The sequence below is a fragment of the Podarcis cretensis genome, assembly GCF_951804945.1.
Source record: "Podarcis cretensis genome assembly, chromosome: 8".
Classification (NCBI taxonomy): Eukaryota; Metazoa; Chordata; class Lepidosauria; order Squamata; family Lacertidae; genus Podarcis; species Podarcis cretensis.
Genome location: NC_137177.1, coordinates 9,796,948 through 9,812,470, shown reverse-complemented (window position 1 = coordinate 9,812,470; position 15,523 = coordinate 9,796,948). Strand labels below are relative to the sequence as shown.

The following is a 15,523-nucleotide window of genomic DNA, read 5'->3' as shown; positions in this document are numbered from 1 at the left end:
GGCAGCCTTGGCATAAGGCAGCCCTGCTCCACAAGGTGTGGATGGGGTGCCTTGTGGAGGGGTGCCGAGGCTGCTGCCGCTGTTTAAAGAGAAAAAACTTTAAAGAGGCTTGTGGTAAGGGTGAGAAGCGTTAGCCCCTGCCCAAGATTCCTGTCTGCTGTGCAGGCTTTGCATAGCACTCCACACTGGGGAAACTATTCTATTTGCAGCTAGGAACAGCAAGATCAGTAAGCCCGTTAAAGCAGGAGATTATCACTGAGTTCCTGAATTAACAGAGTGCAAGTGTGAATAGGGATGTGTGTCAATCTGAACTTCATAGAATCATAGAGTTGGAAGAGACCACAAGGGCCATCGAGTCCAACCCCCTGCCAAGCAGGAAACACCATCAGAGCACTCCTGACATATGGTTGTCAAGCCTCTGCTTAAAGACCTCCAAAGAAGGAGACTCCACCACACTCCTTGGCAGCAAATTCCACTGTCAAACAGCTCTTACTGTCAGGAAGTTCTTGCTAATGTTTAGGTGGAATCTTCTTTCTTGTAGTTTGGAACCATTGCTCCGTGTCCGCTTCTCTGGAGCAGCAGAAAACAACCTTTCTCCCTCCTCTATGTGACATCCTTTTATATATTTGAACATGGCTTATTCTATGGTTTATTACTTATTCTATGGTTTATTACTGCAGATCGTGGCGTAAGTAAAAGGACTGGCATAACTTAACAGGAAACGAGATTCCCCACTATGAACCGTGCTTGACCCTGGAACCAGCTTTATCACAATGTGTTCCGAAAGCCATTCAGAAAACATCCTGAGCTCCTCATGCTTGGTCAAGGCCAGCATATCGCCAGCGAAGTCTGTTTCAACACCTGAATGGATGCCATCAAGATAACAGTGAGATAATGCTAAGGTGGGAGGCAGACGAAAGGATCACCAAGGTTTAGTCAATTGCACATGGGAACAGATTCTTTCCAGCTTTTGTAAAGCAAAGCACACAGAGTGGGAAGCAGGCAGGAAACGATAAAATAGGAAATTATAGGAATTGTTCATCTCAAGGCCCTCCTCCCTTTCCCCATGGAGGGCATTGGCTGAAATCAGGATTTTTAAAAACCCCAGTCAGTTCTCGCAGCGCCAATAGCTTACCCAGCGCTCTCAAGGAATCGGCACAAACCCACTTTGCCTTAAGGACACGTACATCTCCCCCTCCATTTCTGCCTTACTTTTAGTGTGAGTTCTGTGGCACAACTGTCACAACACATTTCTATGGATTTTTAAAAATAGTTAGGGAATCTTTTACTCTTCAGATCAAGGTGTGTATGTATGGTAGTATTTGCTGCCTGCTTAAATTGTAATTTTGCTGGAACATTAATATAGTCTGTCCTACTGGAGTCCCTATGTCTGCCAGTGGCACCAGAGAGTACAAATTTCTTCCACCAGGGAAGTCTACAGCTGGGCCCATGGAATCGTGGAGAACCTGTCAATGCTCACTCTTACGGAGGGAAAGTCTTTTTCTCTTGGCTGGGGGGGGGGGGGGTGGGGGGGGAAAGAAAAAAAACAATAACACCACTGCAGAAATATTAACTTACGGCATTTCCAGGCAATGGGAGCTGCAGCTTGATGGTGAAACTGGGCTTGGGCATGAATGAGGACATGGGCTCAACGCTTGCCCTCTTTTTGCAACACTACTGCAAGCGATGCAATGGGGGGGGGAGAAGAGGGGATATGCTATCTAATCGTGAATACAAACCTTCCTCATCATGTGCGCAGCTGCCTGCCAACCTCGTGTGCCGATGTGTTTGTTAAATGAGATGTTGAGGTGTGTGGCTGACTCATAGTATTCAATCATATCAAACAGCGCCGAGGCACCCTGGCAAAAACAAAAGAAGAAACACCAGGACTGTTAGCAAGGGTGTGGCCGCAGCAGCCTGCCTGGGTGCAACCCAGAGAGGGCGCAAAATGGGCAAAGTTCATGCAGCAATACTGATATCTTTTAAGACGACATTACACAATGTACAAGTTCTCTTTGCGGTTTGAAACGAGGTGCACTTTTTCAAGGTGGTAGATCCAAACCAAGTATCAGCTTGCTCACAGCCCAAATCTGCATGTGCCTACTTGGAAGAAAAGTCTCACTGTGTGCAAATGGAGCCGACTTCCAGAATCGCAGCACACCTTGCGACAAAGCCTCACTGACCCGGTCCTGCAGCCTAACACAGTACAGCACATCGCTCAGCTGATTAGAGTGTGGTGCTGATAATGCCAAGGTTGCAGGTTCGATCCCCGTATGGGGCAGCCGAATATTCCTGCGTTGCAGGGGGTGGGACTAGATGATCCTCAGGGCACCTTTCTCAGCTACTGAGTATTACTGATGGGAGAGGAAGGAAGGGCGAGACTGTCCGGAGACAGCAAGCAGGTCTTTTGCACACGTTTCAGAGCAGTAGGAACATGGAAACTCCGCAAGCAGTAAAGGTCTGCAAAGAATCGAATTTAAAACTCTTCCAATTTGATCATCCATTTATGATTGCACCTGCTGTATTTGTTCATCGCTACTTCTCAAATGCCATTTCTGGTTCTGAAGTTCTGCAATGAAATGTATTAAACAGAAAATACCCCCAGAAGTTTTGTTCATCTAATTTGTATACTGTGGAGCTCAGGGCTAGTGGGAGGGGGAAGGAGAGGCTGGGAGGCTGCCCCCAGGGAAATAATTGGCTAGTCATAGCACTGAAAAACCAGTAAACTAAGTCAAGGAGACAACACAAGACCTGTCTTGCTCTAGGCTTCCAACCACAAACTATTTGTTCTTTCGCGTTGGGACTTGCTTATCAACAAGCCTGTGAGAGGAGCAGACTGAACTGGCACGATGTACTCAAATGCAACTCCCGTAATTTGCATGAAGAGGGAACCACAACACATTGCTGATGGCTGTGTAATTTAAGATGAGACACTCAGAGTAGACCCACTGAATTACTTGCCATGACTAGCTTAGGTTCATTCATTTCAACGGGTCTACTCTGAGTAAATGTTAGCTGACTACAGCCCCAGATTTATACTCTTTAGCAGGGAGAGGGCAGGGGGAGAGAGGGAGAATTTGGAGCTGGTCATCCATCACTTTCAAGTGCCTAATAAATGAAGGGGTCATTTTTATTTTTATTTTAATGATGGGTGTACATCTTAACAAAGTGGGCCATAAACCTAGTCCACAGATGAAGTGGGAAGACATGGCAGAATCCCAAGGTGGAGTTGTGGTGGATGGTCACATTTAAGTCCTCATGCAAGAAGAAAACAAGCACATAAGGAGGAAGTTTTTAACCCCATCCGTCTCCCAGCTGTGCCAATTCTCCACTTGCATTGAGCTTTGCTTGCTTTTTAAAAGAGGGAGGTTATTCAAGAATGGCAACCCCTACCTATATTCTGAAGGAGCACAGTTCACTTTTTACTTATTCCTGCATTGCAGGGGGTTGAACTAGATGACCCTTCAGACACCTTCCAATTGTACAATTCTAGGATTTAATGTGCAGATCAGGCCTTAGACAGGGTCCAGGGAGTGATGAGAATGAGCCTTTGTAAGGCCACCTCAACGCTGCCACCACACTCGCCCTACGTGACCAGCAGCAGCTCAATAGGATTTCAGATTTGCACACCCTGCCTCTTCGAAATTAAGGGGCCTCACTAACATGTCTTATGAACAGGGCCCCCAAAGCCTAGACAGAGCCATCACTAGCCAATGTTGGGAATCCACTTTCAGGAAGCAGTTTTTGAAGAGGAGCTTGTCACGATATCCCGTCTGGGGACTTGAGCCAGTCACACCATTTGGAGGGGCCCGTGATCTGGTAGCAAAGCTCTGTGTGCACAAGGGCCCATGCTCACTCTCCAGCCACAGGCCTGGGCAAATGCTTTGCCGAGGGTGCCAGAGAGCTGTTGGTGATGGGAACAGACAACACTAGGCCACATTCCTTATTTATAAACACTCAGCCCTGAACTGTAAGTTTCTCCAGGATTCAGCTCAGCTGACTGTTCACAAGATGTGGGGTAGAGGAGAAGAAAGGCAGTTCTTTATATGTTACATGCAAACCTACATCTTCATCTAGGTTCGTTTGCTCCAAATCCACTATTTTGAACTGAAGGCGCTTAAAAATCTCTTCCAGGGCCTCACAAGCCTTGTAGTCTAACTTCTCGCCTGGAAAACAAGAGACAAAGTAAATCTGCAAGCCTCTAGCATTTAAAAGGGTTCACTGTCAAGCACAGGATGAATTACATCAGTGTTTCTCAAATGTGGGTCCTCAGCTGTTCTTGGACTACAACTCCCATCATCCCTAGCTAGCAGGACCACTGGTCAGGGATGATGGGAGCTGTAGTCCAACAACAACTGGGGACCCAAGTTTGAGAAACACTGCATTAAATACTGGAAAACAACCGGCATTAAGGTACAACTTGGTGGGGTACAAAAATGATTTAAACTAGGGGCGGGGGGCGGGGGAGGCTGGTTTAAACCAGACTTTCTAATGACACTTCATCATCTATTGGTGCAAGTCTAAATAGGAACATTCTAAAAACACCTGCTGCATGAGAGCTAAGAACCGGCACTCTAAATATTACAGGAAAGGCAGAGTTATTTCTTAAACATATGTCCCACTCCTTCCTCCAAAGGAGCCCAGGACATTAAGCTGAATGTTTTGCAGCACGAAGCATCATTGGCGCTGTACTCCAAATATGAAGAACGACTGCAGGCCTGGGCTTCGTTTCTGCTAAGGAGCCAGCAAACCCAAAGTGGCAGCTCTTTCCCCTCCTCCTGCCCAATCACATACCATCTGCTCAGCCACCGCTTTGCTTTTCCACTCCAATGAAGTCCCCACCCTTGTATGCCTTGGGGCCTTCGCAATCTTCTCCGCCCTGCCCACTAGGACTAGCCTCTCAACGGCAGCAGAAATTTCACAGGCAAACTCTGTACGTAAACGTGCCCTGAAGTCAGCAACCTGTATCCGCAGTACGAATAGGATGCTCACTCGTTTGTTTGCAAGGAGCGACTCGCTGGTTATGAAATATGAAACCAGGTGAGGGAGTGGGAGAGGCGAGGGAGGGGATGACCCCAAATCAAGGCCACGTGCACCTCTAGCATGGAGTCAGCCGTGTTCCGTTTGCATGTGCCAAACATGGTTACACAATCTGGTTCGTTTCCAAACATTTGCGAGCTATTGCAAATGTTAAATCTGGGACCAGAGAAAGGATTTGGGATGTGAACAAAATGGGGTGCTGTTGGGGGGGGGGGAAGGGTTGGAGGAGGGTGTAGATGCATGCTGGCAAACCTCTGAAATAGTCAGCTGGCTTCAGAACGCAAGATTTCCATGCATTTGCCAGCAAAACAAGACCTCCGAGTTTATCAAATCTGCACATGACACTATGTTGTAACACCTGTGGCCTAGGCAGAATGATCTCACATTTACAACACTGAACATTCCTTCTCCCCAACCCCTCCTAATCTCCAAAGGGGACCATTTTCAAGCACAGACTCCCAGATAGAAGGTTTGAGGGATCATAGTCACTGAGGAATAACCAGAGTTGGCAAGATGATTGTGATCTGCACTGTGTCAACAGAAGACTTGGGAACGGAAATATGTACCTTTCAGATCCAGGCACTCTATCCTGGGAGTCAAGTCTTTATATTCCTGCAATAAAGCAACAGCAAATTACTACACACGGAAGGGAACAGCTTAAAGGTAAGATATAATGAAGAAGAAGACCTAAAGGGAAGCATGGACAGCCCAGGGTTTCAAAAGCTCTATGTAATATGAGCGTCTTTCATCTCCCAGTCTGATCCAGGCCCAGCCCAATTTGGTTCAGATCCAGAGTTAGGAACAGGTCTGATCAGAGGAGATATCCCGATATACAAGGGGTGGCTCCTTTCTGCAGGATTGGTTTGGGCTGCTCCTGGGTCCAATCTGGAGACTGGCCTTTTTAAAACAACACAATTTTCTTTTTTCAAAAAGAAATGAACAAGACAGATGTACACACATTTACACGCACACGTCTAATAACAGATTTAATAATAAAATTTCCCAGCTAATAGAAGGGAGAAAAGTTCATTACACCAATGTAAACAATGACTAGGGATGCACATAATCAAATCTGTCATTCCAGAAACTGATAATAGCTGGCCACTTCATAACAAAGAGGTTTTCATTCATCGGCCCAAATATACAATGCAAGTGTGTGCATTACATCGCAAATCCTGCAAAACAAGTAGAGGTGGATTCATTTTCTTGCCCTAGTTCATGATAATTGGCATTCTGGTTGCTACGGGTAATTCTTCAATCATCTCAACATGAGCTGAAAGCTCAGTTGATGATTTTCTGTCCCAAGCTGTTGTTTTCAGAGAAGGGTTTCAAATCAAAATAAGGGGCCCAAATTGTCCTCCCTCTTTCACACCCTGGGTGTGTAAATGGCACCATTCTGAAGGTTCCTGGGAACCCAAACACTTGAAGGGGGACCTCTCCCTCCCTCAGCCTGCCCAGCTCTCACGTTCTGCAGAAGAGAGGGCCTTCGTCTTGTCCTGCCAATGGGTGTTGCCCATTGTGCAGTGACATGGGACATAATGTCCCGTGTCATAATGTCCCCGTCTGTGGAACCCCTGCCCTTTGGAGTAGGTCTCTGATGCTGAATTGGAATATATTGTTCCTTTTCCTTGTCTCCAGCAACAGAGAGAGCAGCACTTCCTAAAACCACCCAAACGGCAGCCGCTATGGGAAGGAGGGTAGGAAGCTGCTGGTTGGAGCAGGAGTAATGGGCTCTAGATCACTGTTGCCTGCATGGATAGATTTATCCCTGTATGCTTTTAGGGAGGGCCCAAAACTCAGCATCTTCAGTTACTGTGTGAAGCACCTTCCAATGTTCATAACTTTGCAGACTAACTTAGCTCTCTGGGCTCTGGCCCAGTTCCCTCTCTAGGTTAGTACAGCCATCTTGGAAGCAATGGAAACACACACACACAAACCTCGTCCTTGTTTAGTGTTTGCTGTGCTACATGGGCCTGGGCTGCAGCCTTTGAAATACATGTGACCCAACTTCAAGAGAGGACTTTTTTTATTACTGTTCAGTTCCAGCGACAGCCAGCTTTCTTCAGTGTTTATAAAAATCCATCTCTGCCTTTGACAGACGAATCTGATAAGCGGTTCTGCTGTGCACTTAAGGAAAGGCACATACCTGGATCTGCTTCAGTAGTTTGGGTATCTGTTTACAGTTTAACTTCTGACAGGCTTGCTTGTAGGCGGCGATAATTTCTTCTACAGTCACATTCTGAGCTGAAAGAGAGGGAGAGGGAGAGAGAGAGAAAGGATCACACTGATGGTTAGCAGTCCATTTGATTTATGCCGCCTACACACTGGAAGGAGCCTTTGGGGTGGGACAGGGTATTTTTAAAAGTCAAACAACCAGATAAACAAATACACATAAAGTAAATTTTCAAAATCCATATTGCAATTTCACAGGTCACCTGTCATTAGTGGTGAGTGCTAGCTAAAACCTTGCAATCAGATTATAATATAGTGCTCTGTCACATTCCACTCTTATTAGCAGAAGAGTCGGATATATAAATATTAAATAATAATAAAGAACACTTTCTTGCTTGTAAGAGCCACAATGTGCACAGGGACCGATTCTCCATCTCTTCATGAATTAGAAAATTGCGGAAAAGAGTTAACAGGGGAAACTGAGGCGGCAGAGAGGGGAACTGGCGTGATGTTTTTTGTGTGTGCCAATGAAATCAGTTGCAGGACTAGTCATAAGGATTTGGCCCCTTATGCAAACTTTTATCCTCAAGTGTTCAATACCTGAAAAAAGAGATTGGGGGTATTTTTTCTAACCTATGTGCCAGCATTTGGTTTCTAGGATTTTTCCAGCCCTGTCCAAGCAGCCAGCATTTTTGCTGGTGTTAGCAGATGTTGCATAATGAGATGATTTGCCAGAATCCCGATAGCAGCCACAAAGCTTTGTTCACTGGAGCAGGGAATCGGGTACCTCAGGTGCCAGATAGTCAAATTGATTCAAGCAGCAGAATGCAGATGGCTGGGCTCAGAAACTGGATTCTTTCAAAGCTGAAAGCTAGAATATTTAAGCATCACCTCTGCATTTCAGGTGTTCAGAGCTCCTTTACACACATCTGCTTACGAAAGAGGTGTAAGGGGTGTTAGGGGAGGGAGACACATCATGCTCTTTCTGAGGCAGTTTGTCCACCTTTGGTCCCCACCCTGGACTTAGCTCTCACTTGTGGCTCCTAGAAGGTGTCAGCATGGAACAGCGGCCACACCCTAGGAATGGCTTTGACTGGCGGGCTAAACCAGGTGAGGGTAGCCAATGGGCATCAAAGCCTCCGTGAGTTAGGGACTTCTACTGCATGCAAAGACAGGATCCAGCAGATTGAGCAGACAAGACCAAGAGCACGTCCAACAGTCAAGAAGGCAGATTTTGCAAGTGCTGTAGAGGGAAGGGCAGATGGGGCTTGTCCACCTGGGAAGGGAGCCCATCTAGGAGAAGGAAAACTCTGGTCCTCAACCTCTGCTGCCTTGCAGAATATCTTTGGGAGAAGAAAAAGGCTAAGGAGTAAACCCAACACAAATCTGGAGTAGAGTCCCTAAGATGATTGGATGGTGTCTTGTATGCCTCCTTCTGGCAACTCCTGCAGCCAAGCTGGTACTGAATGTATTGCTCTGCTTTCCTTTGGAGCACATCAGTGAGACCAAGGCAGGGTGTGTGTGTCTTGTCTTCTGGGCCGTTCAGGACCTCCACAACCACTGCGCCCAGAGAAATCACTTTGGTGCTGCTAACACAGCAGTTAGACTTTGCCCCTAGAGGTGCACTCCATTGTTTCAAGACAGTCAGATGCCAACAACAGCTTACGAGAGCTCTGAAAAGTGATGCCAGCATTTACACCCCCAAATTGCATGTGGAGGTAAAGGCCAGGATCCAGAGCATCACCCTACATGTGCACACAGGATTGGGCAGGCCCAGTGGGAAGCTTGCCTTTATAAAAGTAAAAACCACCAAGCGAGTTTGATCCCAAATCTATCAGGCTTCATTACAGATTAAAGAAAATGATCCAGCTAAATGGAGAGTTAATTTAAAGCCTCACCTATGACCATTGGAGAATAAATTCATTAAAGTCATCCCTCATGTTACGTTTGCTTCATGTTATGTTCTTTCAGGTTACATCCCGCGGCGACCTGGAAGTACCGGAAAGGGTTACTTCCGGGTTTTGCTGCTCACGCATGCGCAGAAGCGCAAAGTGATGTCACACGCATGCGCAGAAGCGACGAATGGCAACCCGCACGTGCACAGACGAGCCGCTGCGGGTTGCATTCTGCTCATGTTGTGAACAGGCCTCCAAGACGGATCCCGTTCGCAACCAGAGGTACCACTGTATTGCTTCCCTCTGTGTGAAAAGTATTTTTAACTGTCAAAAACAAATGAGAGGGGCTGAGGTATATGCTGGAAACATGGAGGGGAAAGGATAATTTTGCTCATTGGTGGTGGTTCTGTTATTAAAGCTATAAAATATATACTAAATCCTATTAATGACACGTTGAGAGTTAAAATTAACACAGGATCCCAAGATGTTTTCATTAGCAATTTCCACAGGAATTTTATTATTTGATTTGTCCACAGCCCATCAAGATTCAGCATGCCCAAAACTTGAGCCCCCCCCCCTAAAAAAAGTGATACATAACAGCACAGGATTTAGCAGTACACGGGCAATTTACTGGAGCTATCTGGGGAATGACAAAAGGTATGTAATCTCAATTGTTTTGAGAGAGACTGAAAGCGTTGCAAACTTTATTGCAATAGTAGACCAAACAGAATGACTGGAAATTCTTTTCCATTACTGTAAATTGTATTAATGAATTGTTTTGTGATTCTCTCATGATTTCAAGGCAGGCTACTAGCACATTTTGTCCTTTGAAACAAAAAGACTGCACACCCATGATGACACACGTCACAAAGAGCAGCTGAGGTGACATTTGAACTGAGGACTTCCTAGTGCAATGTGTGTTTTGGGATGGACAACTCTTTCATGAGAATCTTGGGTCTCTGTTTTAAAAAAGCAATCTTCTAGAGCCTGTTCTTGCAAATATTGTTATTGTTGTCAGATACATTTCTGGTTCCTTTATTCGTGAAAAGTGACCCAAAACGGCTTAAAAAATACTAAGACAAAGAATAAAAACGAAAGCAAACCCTAAAAACCAACCATAGTATATAAAAAGGCAGAACTAACACAACCCAGGGACGTGGGTGGCACTGTGGGTTAAACCACAGAGCCTAGGACCTGCTGATCAGAAGGTCGGCGGTTTGAATCCCCACGACGGGGTGAGCTCCCGTTGCTCAGTCTCTGCTCCTGCCAACCTAGCAGTTCGAAAGCACGTCAGAGTGCAAGTAGATAAACAGGTACCGCTCCGGTGGGAAGGTAAATGGCGTTTCCGTGCCAGAAGCGGCTTAGTCATGCTGGCCACATGACCCCGAAGCTGTACGCCTGCTCCCTTGGCCAATAAAGCGAGATGAGCGCCGCAACCCCAGAGTTGGTCATGATTGGACCTAATGGTCAGGGGTCCCTTTACCTTTAACACAACCCACCCCACTAAGTTAAGAGGCCACAAGTACACCTAAAACTCTTCAAATAAAGTACATAGAACCTAGCTGAAAATAAATGTTTTTGCCTGGTGCCTAAAGATAAATATGATGTGCCAGGCATGTCTCCTGGGGGAGAGCCTTCCACATGCAGGGAGCCACCACTGAGAAGGCCTGTTCTCAAGTTTCCACCATCTGCACATCCCTCAGAGGTGGGCACAGGGAGAAGGGCCTCCAGTGATGAGCACAGGGTCTGGCTAGTTCATGTGGGGAGAGGTGGGCCTTGAGGTCCTGAGCTACTTATGTCTTTCTAGGTCAAAAGCAGCTCGTTCAATTGCGCTGGAAACTAATTGGTAGCCAGTGCAGTCGTGCCAGAATTAGTTTCACGCTCAAAAGCGCATTAGCAACATTTGCAGACATTTCCAAAGCCAGAGGAGCTGTGGAATTAAGCTCCACAGATGCCAGAGCTTCAGCACCTTGTATACGCCAGTGCAAAATGCCTTGCAAAAACTTAATCTGGCAAAGTCTGGAGAGTCTGCCAGTGCGAGGAAAAGAAGGCAGGGCTGGGAAAGGACGACACAGAGGGTCTTACAAGGGATAAGGGTAAGGTAGAAATCAGGTGCAACGGAACAGTAGCAGCAACTTTGGAAGGAGGGAATTTTGCTCCCAGCCTTCATCCACAAACCACATAGCAGGGGCCAGAACCAGTCTCTTTGATTCAGAGGGGCTTGCAGGGGGCCTGGATTTATTTGCTCCCCCTTCCCAAAGGGCTCCTTGCCCCTCCCAACTGGCTAGGAGAAGCTATTGCAAAGCAGGAGAAATTAGGCTTTGAAAAACTGGGTCCTGTTATGGCAGGATTTGGGGGTACCTTGCAGCAGAATTTTAGGGGGATTGCTTTAGTACAATGTACATGCACAGCCCCATTTACTGCCAATTTAAATTGCTTGTGCTTCCCTAGGAAGAAGTCCCCCCCCATTGCCCCAATCGTCCCTCCAAAGGAGGCAGATAGCAAGAGGCCTGTTATTAAGGCAAGAAATTCTGGCAGCCCTTAACAGCTGCCCTCAAAGCGTCCTTTTTACACACCAGAACAGACAGAGACCGACTTGGAACGCTCAGAGAGCAGCAAAACAAGTGGCTTGCATCACAAAACGGAGTTCGTTGCGCAGGGATCCAATTACAACGTTGTAATCCAGTCTGGATTACTGAAGCAGAGCGATCTCTCCACCCCCCACTCCAGGCTCAGTTCGGAGAAAGGATAATTCCACCACTAACGTAATTATCGGGGAAGACCAGAAATTTCCAAGCTGCGGCAGCTGCTGCACACTTCCACTTTAATTGCTTTATTGTGCGGGCCAGGCGCTCAGATATGCGAAGAGAAAGAAGTCTTTCATTGGGCATCACATTTCGTCCTGGGCTTTGAAAAAGGATCCTAAAGAGAGTTCTGTAGCAAGCCCCTGGCCAGCTTCTCGAAGTGAGAACCTAAGGTTGCAGTTTATTACTCAATTCCGTGTGTGAATTTAATGTGCAATGCACTATCCAGTCTGTTTGTTTAGTCTAAACTTTCTTTGAGTTCTGATGGCGACAGTGAACAAACTATAGAATATGACAATGCTCTTCGAGGATATCAGTGGAGAGTGGGTAAATAAAAGTGATTACTGCCTTCTGAAAATAAGGATCAGTGAGCCAAGAAATGTGGAATATCAGACCTTATTGAAAGCTCCAGTACCTTATTTGCACTTCCCTTGGAAGTTGTCTCCCATCCCTAATCAGCAAACCCTTAAGCTACTAATAAACTCAAGCTACTAATTGCTGAAGGAGAAATGCACCTCAAATGGCAGGCATTCCAGCTAAGAGAGACTTTCCTGCGAAATTCAGCCACTGGCAGAGCAGCCCATTAGCAGAAAAACGTTATCAGTTTGGGGTTTGCATGGCATTCAGCCGAATGTAGGTATCAGCCAGGGTTTTCCAGAATGATGGAAGAGAGGGTACACACTGGGCAGACCTTTCTAGCTAGTGCAGAGAAGTTGAGATAGGATGGCCAGAGTCAAAGAAGGGGAGGTGACAATCATGTTGACCAAGGAATTGCAGCATTGGAGCCCGGTTCTCTTCCACTGTTATTTGTAGTTTTGGCTCTTGTTTTTATAGGGAAGCGGGGTATAAATCTAAAGTAGACTAAAATTAACTTAAAACTTTGGACTAAAAATAAGAGCAAGTGTGTTCAATTTATGAAATAAATCTGCACGGTTGTTGCTGATTTTCCTAATACTTCCTTAGCACAAAAGATAATTTGTTGTTTATGAATAGTCCTGCCCAAGAAATTCCACATGGACTTTCAGTGTGCCAGAGGAAAGCTGCTCTAGATTATTACTGATGTATTAATCGCCTTCTCAAGGCAATGTACATTTAAGATTATAAAAAACAGTTAAAAACAAAAAAAGCAAATACATTTAAAACAAAATGAAAATGATACAAATTAAACACTTGTGGTAAAGACACTTTTATGCTGTTCGATATAATTTACATAGATACAATTTATACATTATAGAAGTATGTTGTTCTTATAGCTCTGTTAAGCCAAGAAAGTCTATGGGTGGTGCTTATCTTGTATAAAGCAGAGTTGCTTGGTCTAAACTTAGATAAATTTTAATCCTGGGAGTCTCCCCATTTCCAGCCCTTTGTTTACTGTAAGGAGAAGGCGTTTTCTTGCCAATAATTCGCACACAGGGTGTAATACACTGTACAAAATATGTATTGTGAAATTTCCGGTTTTAAAAATTAAGCTCAAAAATTGCGTATGAACAGACAGGCAGTCTTTGTTCCAACAAATCACTAAATATTATTCACACTCAGTGCTCGCTCAAGATATTTTGGTGCCTGAAGTGGGAAATCCAAATGGTGACACCTCTCCCTCCCTCATTCACAATACACAGCTCAGCCTCCCAAATGAAAGCAGTGCACACAAATGTATGCGTTGTCAAAACAAAGTATGCTACTAAAGCCATTTGTTTCCTTTATGTTCCATCTCCCAAATCAGGGTTTATTCTCATTTTACAGAACGGAACATTAAGACATTTCAAAAAACAACAACCTGCAATTGCCTACAAGTATAGCAATCATAATACTAAATTAAATAATTTACAACCTGCTGCCCTTTAGGTTCTCAAAACCAACCTCCTGGAGGCAACTGCGTCATTCCAGCTAGTGTTGAGGCTGGGATTGCATTTACTCTGTATTTTTAATACCAGAGAGGTCCTTTCAGCATCTAAAGCACACTGAGTGTCCTTCTTTACTCACTAAGTAGCACAGCCACCCTGTGAAGTAAGCTGCCCGGACCCATTTTACAACTAGAGAACTGAGGATGTAAAAAAGGGAGAAAAATGAGACTGCCTTGTAAGCGAGCAGACCCTGAATATGTAGCACCTTTTTTTTTTTACTCCACCGGGCCCTTTTTTTTCATGTCGTGCATCTACGCCTTTTATTTTCTCATAAACCGACCCTACACACATATACCAAAACCACAGGTTGTCAACAAGCAGGAGCAGCATTAACGAAGTCTATTCCAATGTTTAGTTCTGAAGGTCTGGCTATCCAGGTGCGCATACCCTGATACCCTCGTAAGGCTACTCTGCTTTTAACATGGGCCACAGATTAAAACTGAGCAAGGGCTGAAGGTTGAGCAGCAGAGTCTCCAACTAGTGACTCACGTGGCCTTAAATGGGCAGTGTCAGGGCAAAGAACTCTCCCTTTTTTTAGGCACACACACATACTCTTAAACTCACTTGCCTTTTTTTTTTTTACAGAAGCTGGATAATTTACTTTGGACTGCACAGAATTACTTCTGCAAGTTGTTTAAGTAAAAGGTGTCTCTACCAACTCCTGGAAGTCCTAATATCATTTCTGTGATATGGACGGAAGCTCAGGTGCTGGCCAAGTGGGTCCTAATCCTAAAGCACCCATTTTCTCCTGGCTCAGCTCTTTGACCCACCCTAAGCATGAACAGCAAAGAGACTTGGGCAGAGTTCCTCCCTCTTGCACCTCAGAAGTTCACTTTTTTCACTCCTTCCCTTGCCAGATGCTTCACACAGGGATGATGTGGGAGGGAAACCTGTTCACAGGTAACATAGTTAAGGAACCAGAGAGAAAGAAGCTCCACAATAAGGGGGATATGAATAGAAAAAGGGATGCGGGTGGCACTGTGATCTAAACCACAGGGCCTAGGGTTTGCCGATCAGAAGGTCGGCGGATCGAATCCCCATGATGGAGTGAGCTCCCATTGCTCGGTCCCTGCTCCTGCCCACCTAGCAGTTTGAAAGCACATCAAAGTGCAAGTAGATAAATAGGTACCGCTCCGGCGGGAAGGCAAACGGTGTTTCTGTGCATTGCTCTGATTTGCCAGAAGCGGCTTAGTCATGCTGGCCACATGACCAGGAAGCTGTCTGCGGACAAATGCTGGCTCCCTCGGCCTATAGAGTGAGATGAGCACCACAACCCCAGAGTCATCCGGGACTGGACCTAACGGTCAGAGGTACCTTTACCTTTATGAAGAGAAAGGATTTTGTCTCCCACTCCACTCTGCCTATTCAAAACATCAGCTGAATAAAGCCAACCATTATTGTTTAGAAGTCCCACTCAATTCAACGGGGCTTTCTCACAAGAATACACACAACTGCAGCCTTCACTGATTAAATAATCTGCTTTATAACTGATCAATGAAATGCACCTCAACATCAAAACTTCAATACAGTGTTTTGCTTTTAATGGAGGAATTATATGATTTAGGCACACACCCTCAGAATAATCACAAGCTCACGACTTTGGGGTGGGGGGAGACAAATTTCATTTTCTTCTTTTCCATTCATTTTTACAGTAACACACCAGAACCAAAATAGCTTCAAAATCATACTAGGTTTCTCACCTATTAAA

The 15,523-nt window shown here is 45.4% G+C and overlaps 1 protein-coding gene across 1 annotated transcript in view; it reads right to left on the bottom strand.

The window, feature by feature from the left end:
* The window catches only part of PPP1R37 (protein phosphatase 1 regulatory subunit 37), a 51,574-nt gene that overhangs the window by 16,676 nt on the left and 19,375 nt on the right, over positions 1–15,523 (bottom strand). Inside the window, exons 2-5 of the mRNA XM_079985323.1 lie at positions 7,187–7,284; positions 5,607–5,652; positions 4,066–4,166; positions 1,740–1,859 (exon numbers count right to left, since the gene is read on the bottom strand). Coding sequence (XP_079841449.1) covers positions 1,740–1,859; positions 4,066–4,166; positions 5,607–5,652; positions 7,187–7,284 — 365 coding nt within the window. The remainder of the gene's footprint in view (positions 1–1,739; positions 1,860–4,065; positions 4,167–5,606; positions 5,653–7,186; positions 7,285–15,523) is intronic.